The sequence below is a fragment of the Salminus brasiliensis genome, chromosome 13, assembly GCF_030463535.1.
Source record: "Salminus brasiliensis chromosome 13, fSalBra1.hap2, whole genome shotgun sequence".
NCBI classification, from domain to species: domain Eukaryota; kingdom Metazoa; phylum Chordata; class Actinopteri; order Characiformes; family Bryconidae; genus Salminus; species Salminus brasiliensis.
In genome coordinates, this window is record NC_132890.1 from 18313400 (window position 1) to 18330084 (window position 16685).

Sequence of the window (16685 nt, forward strand, 5' to 3'; positions counted from 1 at the left end):
TTTTGTGAAAAAGAAAAACCTAGAAAAATCTAATCTTAAAGGTGTGTTTAAGCAGAGAAACACTAAATCATGCAGGATATGAGTACTCCTGTTTTTCAGTTAGTCTGGTATATGACTGGCAGTTACCTCACCATTTACCTTTCAATGATTAAGTTTAATTGCACCCATTAAACTCATTCAAATGAACCATCTATTCCCATCTACAATTCTCATACTGAACTTTGTTTGTTGTTTTCTTAAACTCAACTAAATTACCAAGAAGGATGAAATTAAACAAATTAATTATTTTGTTATACATACATACATTTTAACTAAGTTTATTCATTTAGGATTTATTTATTTATAGATTTGTTTACTGGTCTATTTATTTACAAATTGTTTGGTTGTTTGAGCATTAATGCATGTCAATCCCCTCATATTTATTTACTCATGGTGTTATGGCACACACATATTAATTGTTAATGTTTATTTATTTATTTATTTGTTATCATGATGTTTGCTTTTTATGATTTTTTTCATGTTTGATGCTGGTGTAAAGTCACTGTATAAGGTGGGCTGACCTCGGAGCTGCTCACAGCAGGACACACTGTTGCCATCCATGGGTTGGTGGTTGGGCATGGTGCCGTTACTGGGCTTAGAGCGGTCATAGCCTTGTGTCATGGTTGGCGGTAGCATGGCCTGCTCACTCTCAGTTCCGCCCTCCTGCTGTTCCGACAGCGAAGATGGAAAGCCGAACATGAAAAGTGAGGAGAAGAAGAGTAAGGCACCGCAGAGGAGGAAGCCGCCCCACCACGCTCCAATCCAACGCGGGTCATCTGGGGTGATGTCCAGCTTGGCTGAAGGGGGAGGGAAGATTTACACATACTGTGAGTATGTATCTAAAGGCAAGCATAAAGGCATAAAGGTATAAAGGTAAGTTAAACTAGTTCACTACAGGTTTTTAAACTGGATTTCAGTGCCCCCTAGATGGCCTACATTTTTGCTTCAACTCACACTCCAGACATGCAGGGATAGAGCAAAAATGAGAGTCGGTTTCAGAACCACTGCACTACAAGACAAAAGACTGAAAGCACTATAAATTTGTAGAAATGTGAATTTTTAAATATAGACAAAATAAACAGTAAAATGTTTATTAACACAGAACTGGTTTGATTGTATAATTATAGTTCTAATTAGCTTTGCTTCTAGTCATTCTTTTATTGCCCTAATACTTTCTATCCTCCCATTAAGATGCTCTTGAAGGCTTAATTAAATAAATCAAGTGTGTTAAATTCAGGGTTTGTATGTAATTAAAAACTGGTCAATGTAAGTTACTGTTATCAACAAAGACTTATCATGAAAAGCAATGGGAAATTATGGGCAAACTTGTGTTGACTACAAATGAATTTAGTTAATGTGAAGTATTTATGAAATCTCTAACCTGTGTAATATGTATATATATTGTACAGCTGTATAACCACTGCTTATACAGTAGAGGCAAGGATGGAAAATAGGAAGTGAATTTAAAATATGCCAGGTTTTGTGGTACGTTTAGAAGCAGCTTGCCCAGACTCAAATTTTCAAGCAACATTTTACGTGAAAATTCTAGTATGACTAACTAGAAATTAAAGTTACTGGGAAAAGTTACTGTCCTATTTGCATAATGACACCAGCATTTGCTCATTATCAAAAGTATTAGCATTTTGGGGTGAAGTGTTTCTTTAAAAGGAGCTCTGAAAGGGGACATGAACTTGAATTCAATTTTAACTAACCCTCATTATCAAAGAATTACTTTGGGCTGCAAAATATTCATCTTTTCATCAAAGTGGCAGCCTAACAAGCTGTTCAGTCTAATTAGGGTAAAGCAAGTAGAAGAGTCTTGGAGAGGTTTTATCATGTACAACAGCTAAGTGGTCTTACATTTACAGGCAAAGAATATCCCCAACGAATGAAACTGCAACTCACTCGTATCAATGAAGACTGCATCCACATAAAATTTGGTGCAGACGGAACCGAGAATGAAGCCACAGGCAGGTCCAAACACCAGGGTGGAGAACAGTATACCTGCCACAGGACAAAAAGAAATTACACTGATTAGAACAGCAGTCTATAGTGAATGGTGTACACTCTTAAAGAGAGGGAGATTTTTTTTTGAGCAATGCCATTGAAAAGTAATTCCCAAAACGAGGAACCATCAGGAGTTGAACTGGGTTGAGAAATACTGTCAAACAAGAACTATTTAAAAAGGGTCCCTAAAGTGTGTAACAATACTCTGCACACAATTCGATTTAAAATACTGCATTCATAATTTTATATTCTTGCACAAAGCAGAAGAAGAATGATAACTGTATCCATGCTGCTGCAAAATTTACTAATGAGACTATAGCTGGGATGTGGAAGGACATGAATGGGCTGAAGTGGGCTGCTAATGGGTGCTATGTGTTTCAAGGCTTGTGTCCAAACAACAGGGCTACATATTGGCAAGAACTGATATGTCGATATCATGATCCAGGAGTTACGATTCAATGTATTGTAATATATTGCAATACTGTCAACAAGGTGATATACTGCATATCTACAAATCTAAATCGAAAAAAATTGGAATTGTTTAAACACACCACAAAATGAACCACTGTCTGCCACCAATCGTGGCAATCGTAAACTATAAATAACTGATACTGTTTTTGAGAATCGATACATTATTGCAAAACAAAATGCTTGTTCTTGACATTACACATACTCTCTTTCTTACAGTGTGATATCACAATGCTTTGATGAAGTTACCCTACTACAGAAAATTATATTTGTATAAATATTTTTTGTAGCACCAAGTTTATAGAAACTAGATAAGTAAATTTGCAAAATGTTTTTTTTGTATAATTATCATTTAAAGGATATATTAAATCATAATATATATATATAATTATTTTTGCCATTTCGGATAATACACATGAATAAATAATAATAATATTAATATATATAGTAAGTACACAATAAAATAATTCATTCACACATTTTAATAGCTAATAAAACATAAGTGTTATATATCATTTTTTAATTATAATGCAGTGCAGAGCAATGTATAGCTGACTCATACACTACCTCTTTTCCATGCAACAGACTAAGCATCATGCTATCATTAAACCTCTGCTGCCATCTGTTGTTTTCAGGTCCACTGCACTGCAAATGCAGCCTCAGTACAAACAGCTCTCATTGCATTCATCCATACATGTTTCTGCAAATGAACTAACTCTTAAATTAGAGATAAAACACAAACATGCACATGACACACCATTGTAACTGATATGCAGTGGATATTTAGTATTTAAAATGTTATTTTAGATTGAAGGTTTTATAAATGGAAACCCTCCCCTAAAAATGACTTTTGATTCTTATACCAGCCAGCAGATGGCACACTCAACCCAACAAAAAGCTTTAACAGGTGCAGACACTTGGTACTGTTGGAGGGAGAGTTCATTACTGTAAAAACAAACCCTGAGCATTTTGTAAGCGTTTTCTCACTCAGCTTTGGGGCGAAAGAGCGGGTGGATTGCACTTTTCGAGAAAACACACTGAAGCAATAGATCAAGCAACAGCAACACGCCCAAGAGCCACAGTTTCTCCTTTTTATGTTGTCTCTACTGTTGAAGACAGAAACTGAATATAGCTTCAAAGCTCCATTTCTGTCCTTTTTAAACTTCATTTAAAGCAGGCACTCTACTTAAAGGAGACAAGTCTGTTCTCTGACTCGGTCAATAAAAAATAAATGAATCCATAAAACAATCAGGAAAAACAGTGTAGTTTAATCATGATTTTGAAAAGTGCTTACTTGGAAACCGAGAATCCACTTCTATACTATACTCAGAAAAAAAGAATAGAAAAAACCATGGTGGATTTACTAAATATAGGAAACAAGCAGCGCAACTAAAACCAGCTGTCCCTGCACTGGCAGCCATCACATCAGAAGCGACAGACATCTAGGGCATAAATCCCTGCTAATATGCAAAAATGAAGACAGTGGGTCAGTGCTGGAAGCTGCCTGGGAGATTAATCCAGTCCCAGTGGGCAGTGTCCCTATCTTGGTGCTCGTTATCCTCCCCCAAATTTTCCATTCACTCATTTAGCGATTCATCAGGCCCCAGCATTGTTTTGAAGCTCATGATTTCGTATAGAATAGGCCTGTAAGTGCACCCAATTTTAAGAGGAGGATTAAAAGCATACAAAAAAGTCAGACAGACTAGTATGTACCAGACACATTTGCAACATCACAGCTGTGAAATTCTAAAAGAAAGTGATATTCCTACTTTATTAACTGAATACTGACAATAGGCAGAATATGTGCTCTAGTAAGGTTACAAAAAAGTATTCTTAAATTTTTATATTTAGCAGATGCCTTTAGGTACACCGACATTTTAAAAATGACATACAATGCTGTTTATCAGCCAGACTAATGGAAATATATTGAAGGTCATTCTATGAAGAATGGACATTTGAGTACCAAACAGTTTTGAACATCTGAGGTTATAATGTCTGCTAAACAATAAGTAAATCGAGTTCTATACAGTACTGAAACAAGGTTCCAGCTATTCAAGGGCATTTTTAAAAGGTTCTATTTACACCTATGTACAAAATGTTTTCCACCAATCTGAAGAACCCTTTAACCTGGCAAAGAACAAGTTATTTTTAAATGGATGTCATTGTTCTATACAGAGCCACTCTCTTTACCTTTGAAGGCCTTATCCTTACATATTTAACAGGCTAGTAAATTTAATGTTAGCGATCACTCTTATTGCTATAGCATAGCACTGTCTAAACTGTTGCACCCCATTGTCCTGTGTAAAGGGCGAGTGGGTAATACATCACACTATCTGTGATGTATTATCTACATCTGTAGAACAGCCTTAAGTCTTCACACATGCAATTCCCCTCAGATATGTAGGGTTGTATGTCATTTGTACATGATGGAAATAAAGGAGCTACTGGCCGTTAATTCTAAGGATGTCACATTCTGTTTACTAGGACAAAGAAAGTATTTTTAAAGGCGTTTGGTGTGGTGTATGCAAAGGCAAAGCCATTACCAGTAAAGGTTAATGCCCTGGGTTTTTTTCATCTGAGAAGCAATATAGTCTGTGAATGGGCTTTATATAAATGCTTATAATTAAATGAAAAAAAGTTACTGACACTTGGTCTTCTGAATATTAATACAATTTTTATTATACTTTACCAACTCTCTCTCCTACCCCACAGCTGCTAGGCTAGCCATGTGGCTCAGCACAGGATCACACAGGACCACTCTGTTTACACTGACAACTTGAAATGGGGAACGTATAAGCTCGTGCATGCTATATAGGCTTGTGTCTTTTCTTTAACTGCTATATTGTGACCACTCAAAATGAGCTTGCGACCCTATTGTTGAGACCCACTGTACCAGTTTTGTTACTTTCCAGAACTGGAAATGAAGACCACAAGCGGAGCTACCAGGATGAACCTGAGATGCTGTGACAGTTGGCTGCGATCCGTGGCAGCAGCTGGCTAAATGCAGTGAATTAATTCAGACAAGCCAGCGCAGGGGGCATTTTACACAAGAGCTGATAAAACACATTCAATGAAGCGGCCACATAAGAATGCATTCCATATAGGGCTGGGGACATGGTAAAAATACTATATCATGATACTGAAAGACTTTTTTTGCGATACACAATATTTATAACAATACATACATACAACACAGACTAAATACATCGACAGATTTTTAAAAAGTACTATTCAGATTCTCTCCCCTACTAAATAGAGTGATATTTTTCAGCATTTGCTGCTTTTCATCTAATTAAACCAGTCTAATTACACTGTTAGTAATGAAACCTACAGCTGATCAGTGTCTATTAAGCACTAACAGTATCCTAGATATCACAATAACAACATTTATCATGATACAATAACATATTCATATTGCCCAGCTCTAATTCCATACACAAACACTACCAGTAACTATTCTCTTTTGCTATCTCTGTCAACATTCACTCATTTCTTCATAATGAATTGACACACACTTCTGCGCAATACTGAGACTTACAGTGACAGTGGGTCACACTTGGAGAGTAAGGTCTCAGTATTTATTGTTAGATGTCCAGAGCAATTACAATTGTTTTGCAATACATTAAATATACATTATATAATTACGTTAGGACTGTGTTACATTATAATTATAACTACATTGTTATCCATTTTTTCTTCTTCTTTCTCTTTTTTGGCTTTTCCCTATATAAATGAAGAGAAAGATGTTTGTGTGCCAGTCTTATGCACAACATATGATACAAATACACTAGTAACACCCAACCAAGCACTTGAGGGTATCAAAGCAACTTCTAGTGATACCACAGCAACTGCCTAGCAACTACATAGCAACCGTACAGCAACCACTTGGTAAACCAAGCAGCCAAGTAGCACAATAGTAACCATCTAAAAACTCAATAGCATCCACTTGAAAGACTATAGCAACCATACATTAAAATCCTAGAAATCACCTAGCAAAATCTGTTTCACACTACTGGCCATGTAGGAACAGCTTAACAACTGTCTGGAACCATTAAATCTGCTCAACCATTCTGTGTTTTCTAGTTATCACATGTAAATGTATCATTCCTAACATAGATATGCAACACACAATAACTTTGTATTAAATCTTAGTAAATTATCTCAAATGTGTTTGTAAGTATAAGAGGAGATGTAAATGTAGTGCTTCACATCACGCTTTTTCCAAATCCTCTGAGGTGGGTAAATTTTCCCACATTACACGTTATTATATTATACATTTTTAAACCATCAGCAGTACTTCAGTGGTAGAAATTTGGCTGATAGCAACAAATACATTACATCTATGGAATAAGGAATATACAAGATGGACCATAGATGTTAGCTCTAACTGAAGCAGGGTGGAGGAATGGAAGCCTGCATCTCACCAAAGCATGTAACCCCCCTTTTTAACCTTGTGCAGACCAGGGGTCACCCTCTGTACCTCTCCTTGTTGGCCCTCTGAGAGCCTGAGCTTGTTACAGCTCTGCTATGAAGGGCAGTAGGTTTGGTGTATGCAGCTCAGTCACCCCCCGGAAGCCAGTTAACTCCTGGAAAAAGTGAGTCATTCTCACCACTTGCTAAATTACAAAGCCTAAGATCAAAGAGGGGCATATAAACTCAGTGTGTGAGCCTTTGTGTTGACAACGGAGATCTGCTTCCTGACCTTAAAGCCCACTAACAGGGTGGGTTAAGTGTGTGCGTCCACACGCTAAAACACTCCTAGCCACAACCACATATGTGGTCTTGTTTTGCACAGCCCCTTTACATTTCCTCTCAAGAAAATGGCATCACAGAAAGAGAAAGAGAGAGAGAGCAAGAAAGAGCCATGTTAGAGACAGAGAGAAAAAGAGAGAGAGAATTAGAGAGTATAAGGACTGAATGATGACAGGGACAGAAAGAGATTGAGAGAATGATGGGCAATCTGACAAATATAATCCCATTATATTTCAAGAAATACAACTGCATCACAATATTTATTTTCCTTTTAAAAGTCCAGTAGTAAAAATATCCAAAACTTCATTCAGTGGTGGGTGGTGTTGTTTTGGGCTCAGAGGACTCAGAGATGTGAATAAAAGTGTAAGAAGTACACTCATATATGACACTCTATCACTGCAATATCAACACTGTTCATAAACAGCCCGACCACTCACAGCTTTTAGGCAAAGAAGCTCCAAACGTACAGGTGAGACTGCATCAAGACATGATGTTTAGAGTATGGGTCAGCACCAGGCACTAACAAAATAACCCCCACCCATAAACCACTCAGAGCTTTCATGAGAAACAGCTGCAGAATTTCCATCCTGAAAGAGTGTGTGTGTACACGTGCTAGTGCTAGGCAGTGAAAGACAGACGGGTGGTGTGTTTTTGAGTGTTTCCTCAGAGACCGTGTGTGTGTTGATTGCTCATAGCAACACAGCCACTACTGCTGTCCTCACAGGAAACCTCAAAAAGGAAACAAAAAGATCACATATCTACCTTACAGGGAACAGTGACGGTTAGGCCACAGACACAAAAAGAACTCTCTTTTTAAAAGGTTCTTTACATACACCTTATTTATAGACATAGTTCATCCACTGAAATGGTCTTTAAGAAACCATAAATGGTTCTTCTTCTATCAAATCTCTCCAAACAACCCTTTATTAACAGCTTTATTTTTAAGAGTGGAAGATAACAGGCAAGCACTTGCAGAAGAGTTTGCAGTCGAAAACTAAGAAAGCGATCTTTTTATTAAGGACGAACCTTAAGCATAAAGGACTTGATCAGATACTATGTACTAATAACCCACCCACAACATTCACCCCTCGTATTGGTATAAACACCCTGTTTTACTCATCTCTCTGCTTGTTTTTCACTTCCATGACAAGTCAAAGAAACTCTTAGGGGTTTTCAGATATTATTTATGTATATGACTGTAATCATTTTTGCTGACCTCAATATTGCCCACTGGGTTTACTTGCATGTATTTTAGGTTAGTCACGCTATTCTGTTTTCTTGTCTGCTCGGTTTTGGAGGCGAGCGTGAGTCTTTGCACAGACAGAGACATCTATCATGTAGAAAAAGAGCGCAGTGTGTGCAATGACCAATGCATGTTGTTTATTGCATGTTGTTAATTAACTGCCAAAGCTTAACCAAAATAGTGAGAAATATACAGATTAACTGATGCTTTAGTCTTTCACACTGTTTATTTAACCCATTAAACAGCCTATGGTCCGTTGGTGGGCTGAAAGTGTTATTAAAAACTTATTCAAAACAAAAAGAACTGCCCCACCAGTTGCGTTAAGGGGGTAAGCAATACACAAACATTTGTAGCTTGTTCTTCAATGCAAGACAACCGCCTTTTGACGGGTGTGTATTGCATCCGTTTAAAAAAAACAAGCACAGCGGAAAGATTCTTTGTCATGCATGCTGTGTCTGACCTCGCACACGGCTGCAAAAATGCTGTGTTGTATTACTCTGCATGTTCCAAATATATATATGTATATATGTTTACAGCATGGCAGTTTTTACCTAATTGGATTGAAAGTTCTGAAATGTTTGTTTCATAGATTAAACTGTAGTTAATGCCCATGCGCACTCTGCCACACCTAGCCTTTTTCCAAATCTGCAGAGTTTTGTGCATCTCTCAGTTTCAACCACAAGGAAATGTGTGTAGGCACTGTGTGAGGTTTGTGGCAACAGACGAAACATATGTTCTTATCATCACTTTCGATAAATGGGGGAGTGTTGGGGAAACTCACATTTACTGACCTGGATAATTCTTCTGAATACATGGTTTTCATAAATGATGCTATATGACTAAAGTCATAGGAGGGTACTTTTTAGAGCTGTTAAAGGAGGCAGATATAAACATGATAATATCCTCCTCTCTCTCTCTCTCTCTCTCTCTCTCTCTCTCTCTCTCTCTCACTAGAGCTGGGAAAGATCACAAACTGATCATATTGTGTATTATAGAAATGTCTTATAGTGTCACAATATGATTAAATAAGTCAGTCAAATAACTTTAAGTGGGTTTGTGTAGTGGTACACACTCTGGACAACTACTAATGTGAAATAACTGTTTCATAGTGAGGTGAATGCGCTATGATTGGGTTTTCTGTAGCGTGTATGCATTAGCTTCCTACTGGTGCTGAATGCACTCTTAAGTGCTGGTTTAAAAACAAAGTAAGGTGTGCGGTTCTCCCCCTGATAAAGCAAAAGTATGTTATATAGTAAATAGTTTCAGATATTATGCTATGTTATGAAGTTCCACTATAAAATAGGATACCAGATGGCACTCTGAGCAGTGGTAAACAAAGAATCTGAACTAAACTTGGATTAAAATAGCTGATACACGATCAATGCCTGGATCAGACACCCTTATATTACTATATTGTAAGTCTTTATTATTATTCCAAAACAGATATGGCACTGAACCAATACTAGCTATCAGTATAAATATCAGCAGATATCGGAGGTTAAAAAAAGATTTAAACATCTATAAAACATTTATATATTGCTGTGCTGAAGGCAGCAGGTATTTTGTAACGTTTTTCAAAATATAAAAAAAAAACACAACAGAGCACCTCATTTCAGATGGAAACGCTTGCTAATAGTCATTCCACTGCAGTTCTGTAAACCTTTCCATCCAAATCATCCTGACATCCCAAAATTTCGGAGGGGCAAGTTTAAAGTACAGTATCAGTTTCATTCCCTTATAAGAAATTGTATAATAATTGCCATCCACATAATTTAACTAGATAATCCTAAAACCATCTAAAAGGCCTACAGAACAAGTGTAAAGGAAAGGGCTGTGGCTTTTAACTGTTACTAAGGGAGAAAAATCCTTCTTTTTTTACATTAAGGCTGAAAACCATAAAACACTGCAGTAGTGATCCTCATGATTAGACTTTTCCATTTGATCATCATGCAGCTACAGTTAGCATTTTTCTTTTTATGACCTCAAGGTCTCCAATAAAACAAAGAACAGGCATTAAATCAGGAGTACTACTTAAGGTTCATGATGTTTTACTTAATTGATGGTTCATGGTGTTTTACTTAATTGCCTCAAAGATTGCTTCTTTTTATAGCACCCTCACTGTTGTACTGGCGCAAGACAAACTCATTTCTTTCTGGCTTCCTTCAGTGGAGCATTTCAATAGGCATAACCTAATCTAGCATAGAACAGCGCAAACTGTTCTACTTAAGCCATAGTTGTACGTAAATTCCTTAAATGTGGGGGTTTTACTCCTCTAAAGTGAGTAATTATGAATATATTGTGAGTATATATAAGTGAGTATATTATAATTGTGAGGGATTTTCATTTGAACAAGTCAATCCACTAAAGTGCCCCAAGAAAGTTGCAGAAATGAGAGAGTATATCAGACTACACCTGTTTTATACCGTTGTAAAAGAACATAGTTGATGTAATGAGGTCTGTGACATCTCCCTTTACCGAACTGGCAAAGGGTCTTCTCATACTGTATGTTTTCTAGTACACAAACAATTTGCCATATGTATAAGTACCTGTAATATAAAGTTACAAATATGATTTGAACAGACCAATCAGTACATACAGCATGGCTGAGGTTTTCCACATACATCCCAATGCAAAAGGAACCTAAGCAAATTGTTAAAGTTATTGATATCAGTAATATATATGTTTTCGCTTGCAAAACACTATATGATGTTTGAATAAATACAACCAAACTTTAATGCAGTAAACAATAACAGGAATTTCTGCCTGATGCCCTGATTTGAACAATTCCACCACCAGCAGCAGCTTACTTTTTTTTTACATCATGAAACACTAATTAACCAAATTATGTAATGGGAGATAACAACTATAACAACAACAATGATGATGATAACAACAATACTTGGTTACCTAATCTGTCAATCTATTAATCTATCCCTCTGTCCATCTGTCACTTTTTAGGTGTTATTTTCTCAGGTGCCTAAGACTGTACATTAGAGTATTGTATGTAAAGAAGACACCACATCTAAGAAATCAATAATTGTTCATTATGACCAAAACAAACTACCCAATAACCCAATTTATTTTTATTTTTATAAAACTCCCCTGAGTAATATTCATTCTGCAGTTGTGTTTGTGAATTAAGTAATTTGCCTTTACTAACTATTATTAAAGCACACTTGGTTGTGCATCTCCCACAGATGGAGTTTAGGTGTCAGAAGAGTTTAGCAGTTCACATTTTGATTATGTGTAGGAAGAGCTGCTTTGTGCTGTAGTGTAGTGTTGTAGTCAAGACCAAGACTTTTAGTAGTCTTTACTGATTAATACTGAATTATATTTCATTATATGTTTTGTAAAATAACATTAAATAATAAATAGCTTAAAATTATTATTAACTGATATGATTTTGTGTCCCTTCTTAATACTTAATCAAAAGTCAACTGAATATTAAGCAAGGGCATCCATTTTCATCTATTTTTATTATGTTCATTCTTACATATCCTCCCTTTGACTCCGTCAAGTCCACTCACTACAACTCTCATAATCCTCTGGCAAATCTCATAGTGCTCTCTGGCTCCATGATCAAAGGTCACCAGTCCACCAATCAGAGACGGCTTCCCCAGTCTTCGTCAACAGACTACTAACTCCACATACCTAATCTGTACTATATAAACTTGTTGCAAAGTACTGCAGACTCTGTCCGTACACCGAGTGATTCTCTGTGTTTGCATACGTTATTGTTGACTCTTGCTTTCCTCTTTTGGATTACTCTTTTGTATCTCCCTTTTGTTGGCCTGGTTGTGTTAGCTTGTTCCGTTCTTGACTCTTGCCCAACCCATCTATTTACATGGGTCCGGTCTGTGACACTGTTAAATGTGAAAACAAAACGTTTCAATATGCCCTCAAACAAAACTTATCCAGTTGACACATCATGAAAAGGAACAATCAGATCCTAGACGTGTGCCAGTACTCAACAACTCACTACTTAGTTTCTCAGCACATCACACTGCTCCAGTCAACATTCTGCAATTACTACTGCAATTGCCTCAATTCATTTCAAGTCATACTGAGAATAAACAATACCATAGTAGATGATTTGTAGCTAAAAGGACTGGACTACCCAGCACTGTCATTGCAACGCATTCTATGTAGCGCTGGCTTACTTTGTTTTATATCTAAATATACAAACTGGATTCCAAAAAAGTTGGGACACTAAACAAATTGTGAATAAAAACTGAATGCAATGATGTGGAGATGGCAAATGTCAATATTTTATTCGTAATAGAACATAGATGACAGATCAAAAGTTTAATCTGAGTAAATGTAACATTTTAAAGGAGAAATATGTTGATTCAAAATTTCATGGCGTCAACAAATCCCAAAAAAGTTGGGACAAGGCCATTTTTACCACTGTGTGGCATCCCCCCTTCTTCTTACAACACTCAACAGACGTCTGGGTACAGAGGAGACCAGTTTCTCAAGTTTAGAAATAGGAATGCTCTCCCATTCATGTCTAATACAGGCCTCTAACTGTTCAATCGTCTTGGGCCTTCTTTGTCGCACCTTCCTCTTTATGATGCGCCAAATGTTCTCTATAGGTGAAAGATCTGGACTGCAGGCTGGCCATTTCAGTACCCGGATCCTTCTCCTACGTAGCCATGATGTTGTGATTGCTGCAGAATGGGGTCTGGCATTATCTTGTTGAAAAATGCAGGGTCTTCCCTGAAAGAAATGACGTCTAGATGGGAGCATATGTTGTTCTAGAACCTGAACATAGTTCTCTGCATTAATGGTGCCTTTCCAGACATGCAAGCTGCCCATGCCACAAGCACTCATGCAACCCCATACCATCAGTGATGCAGGCTTCTGAACGGATCGTTGATAACAACTTGGGTTATCCTTGTCCTCTCTGGTCCAGATGACATGGCGTCCCAGTGTTCCATAAAGAACTTCAAATCGTGACTCATCTGACCACAGAACAGTCTTCCATTTTGCCACACTCCATTTTAAAAGACCCCTGCCCCAGTGCAAACGTCTGAGCTTGTGGAGCTTGCTTAGAAATGGCTTCCTCTTTGCACTGTAGAGTTTCAGCTGGCAACAGCAGATGGCACGGTGGATTGTGTTCACTGACAATGATTTCTGGAAGTATTCCTGAGCCCATTCTGTTATTTCCTTGACAGTGGCATTCCTGTTTGAGGTGCAGTGACGTTTAAGGGCCCGGAGATCATGAGCATCCAGTAGAGTTTTATGGCCTTGACCCTTACGCACAGCGATTGTTGCAGATTCTCTGAATCTTTTGATGATGTTAAGCCATGTTGATGATGATAACTTAAAAGTCTTTGCTATTTTACGCTGGGTAACACCATTCTGGTATTGCTGCACTATCTTTCTGCGCAACAATGGTGGAATTGGTGATCCTCTTACCATCTTGGCTTCAGAGAGACACTGACACTCTGAGAAGCTCTTATTACATATTTCTCCTTTAAAATGTTACATTTACTCAGATTAAACTTTTGATCTGTCATCTATGTTCTAATACGAATAAAATATTGACATTTGCCATCTCCACATCATTGCATTCAGTTTTTATTCACAATTTGTTTAGTGTCCCAACTTTTTTGGAATCCGGTTTGTATATACAATGGTTGGCATTGTATATTAATACAATGGCTGTTAATCTGTATCCCCTAATATATGTTATTATTATTATTGTTGTTGTTTTTGTTGTTAATATTCCAGTTTGTCTCCTGTATGATGTGATTCATCAAAATTCACCATTGGGGTAGAAACATTAAAAAAATTAAAGACACAAATTAAAATAAATATAACCTTCTAATATATATTACCACATTATTTTGATTTATTTCTAATTTTTCTAGTTTGTAGAAACAAATCTGTCATACATTTGGTGTGTTAAATGAACACATCACATTGAATCGTGATGCTTTCATTGTTATAAATCCTGTACTGCACAGCTATTGTCAAAAACCAGCACTAGTTATCAGTCACGTTCAGAATCACCTGTCACTACTGAGGGGATTCCCTGTTCCAGGTAATCCTCAACAAGCTTGCTAAGCACTTCAATATGACTAATCCTACCTGGGCATGCGCAAACGCACACAGACACACACAGACACACACACACACAATTACAAAAGTAGCTTTGAACACACAGCTCTTTACAATATTCTTACGGAATGCCAATTTGTGATGAGGGGCAAGTATACTCTATCGGTGCCCGTGTTCCAATAACTTCCAATTCTACTGATGCGAGACAACTGAATAGAATTATCTAGCATAGCAATGACTTGCATTGTTTTTGCATGACTTTTGTAAGAGCTATCCTTAAAGAGTTTCAGTGTCGACTGCTGGCTAACTGGCTGCTTGACCAACACTGAACAGAGCAGAAACTCCAGGGCATCAATCCATTTAGTATTTAAACAGTAGTCTCCTACCACACACCAAAACAAGTTAAAACGTTGTCCTCAGATAAACATCTGGATGATCTAGATCTAGTTTGTCCTTGTACTGTCTAAGGACAAAGCACAAACCAAAAGAAAGCCCCTAAAATGGAGAGATACGGTGAGAGAGAAATGAAGCAGAGTCTCTGAACAGCCTGTTCCACAAATACACAGCAGAGCTAATTGACAGAGAATTACATTCAAAATGACACTGAGGCAACATGATGGGACATTTTGGCGGCAGGGAGACAGAGGGAAATGGGAATGGTGCAGATGGAAGGATGGGTGAGAGACTCGTTACCGAATGAAGCAAAAGGATACGACTGTATGTATGTTTCAAACAAAACTCAGCCAGCATTGTTGGTTACTGCTAATACATGTACCAAAACATATGTCTGCCAATGCCTCACTCTGTGTAAAAGGTGGGACAGAGGCTGCAGCCGAGTTCAATGATTTTCTAGCTTCTGATATCCCTGAACGCACCCATAAAAAAATTAATCCAGAGTTCATTAGGTGTACCTAGGGTCAAAAGAAACATTGGTCTTCATGATTTATTGTGGATTAGTACTTAGGCTATAAAACAAGGCTGCTGCTCGTGGTGTAGTGCTATTTAACTTGCAACCAACAAATGATAGCAATACAGTCTAAACACCATCATGGTGAGTATACCAAAATATGAAAAATATACCCAAACGTTTAACATGAAAATTACATTACATTACAATTACATGCCATGTCACACAGAACACATTTTATAGAACTAATGAAAAATAAAAGTAAATAGAAAATACAATTAATTATGGCCAATTATGCTACATTAAAAGTTGGACCAGCAGTGGCAACCAGTCAGTGGGGTGCCGATCTTATCAAGCCAGTGGACCAATATAAGCCCACTATCTTAATTTAAGTTTGACAGCTGAGAACTGAATCCCAAGCGCTCCCGAAATTGGCAAAGAAATTTTGTTTTAAAAACAAAAGTTGTTCAGTGAACTTAGGATTACTGTCCTATTAGGGGCAGTGGTGGCTCAGCGGTTAGAGCGCCGGGCTATTGATAACAAGGTTGTTGGTTCAATTCCCGGGCTCGGCAAGCTGCCACTGTTGGGCCCTTGAGCAAGGCCCTTTAAGCTCCCTGGGCGCTGGAGTTGGCTGCCCACCGCTCTGGGGGTGTGTGTGTACTCACTGGCCCTAGTTCACTAGTGTGTGTGTGTTCACTACCACTCAATGCAGAGGACACATTTCACTGTACAGTGAAATGTAAGGTGAAGGTGAAATATGTGCACCTTACTTTATTAACTAACTATTAGTAGTTCGAGTAACTCAAAACTTCAAGGCATCCTGGAAACAATTGTTTTTTAATTTTAATTAAAATACCTACACATGCACACATACAAGGGACTAATTGTAGTTACTACTTGTATATGCTGCCAAGAACAGTCTGAAATGATAGTAATAAAAGATATCCCTGCTATTAAATATTGCTACTATTGCTCTATAATAAGCTACTCAGCTGAACAATCAAGGGACAGTGTAAATAAGGATTTCCCTTAAGCACAGAGGCACACATATGCATTCACACTTTTCAGTCTGAGCCGTAATTTCTGTCTGGCTTTTTGGAGAGTAGGAAGGATTTGCTTTTCCTCAAAATCCCTCTCTGAGCTTCTCCCAGTCTGACATCTGTAACGTGGCAAAAAAGGTATAAAGGCGAGTACAATTTTTGC

At 37.6% G+C, this 16685-nt stretch overlaps 1 protein-coding gene across 1 annotated transcript in view; it reads right to left on the reverse strand.

Moving 5' to 3' along the window:
* slco3a1a (solute carrier organic anion transporter family member 3A1a) overlaps positions 1–16685 on the reverse strand; it is a 56402-nt gene that overhangs the window by 10468 nt on the left and 29249 nt on the right. Inside the window, exons 3-4 of the mRNA XM_072695154.1 lie at positions 1945–2043; positions 561–836 (exon numbers count right to left, since the gene is read on the reverse strand). Coding sequence (XP_072551255.1) covers positions 561–836; positions 1945–2043 — 375 coding nt within the window. The remainder of the gene's footprint in view (positions 1–560; positions 837–1944; positions 2044–16685) is intronic.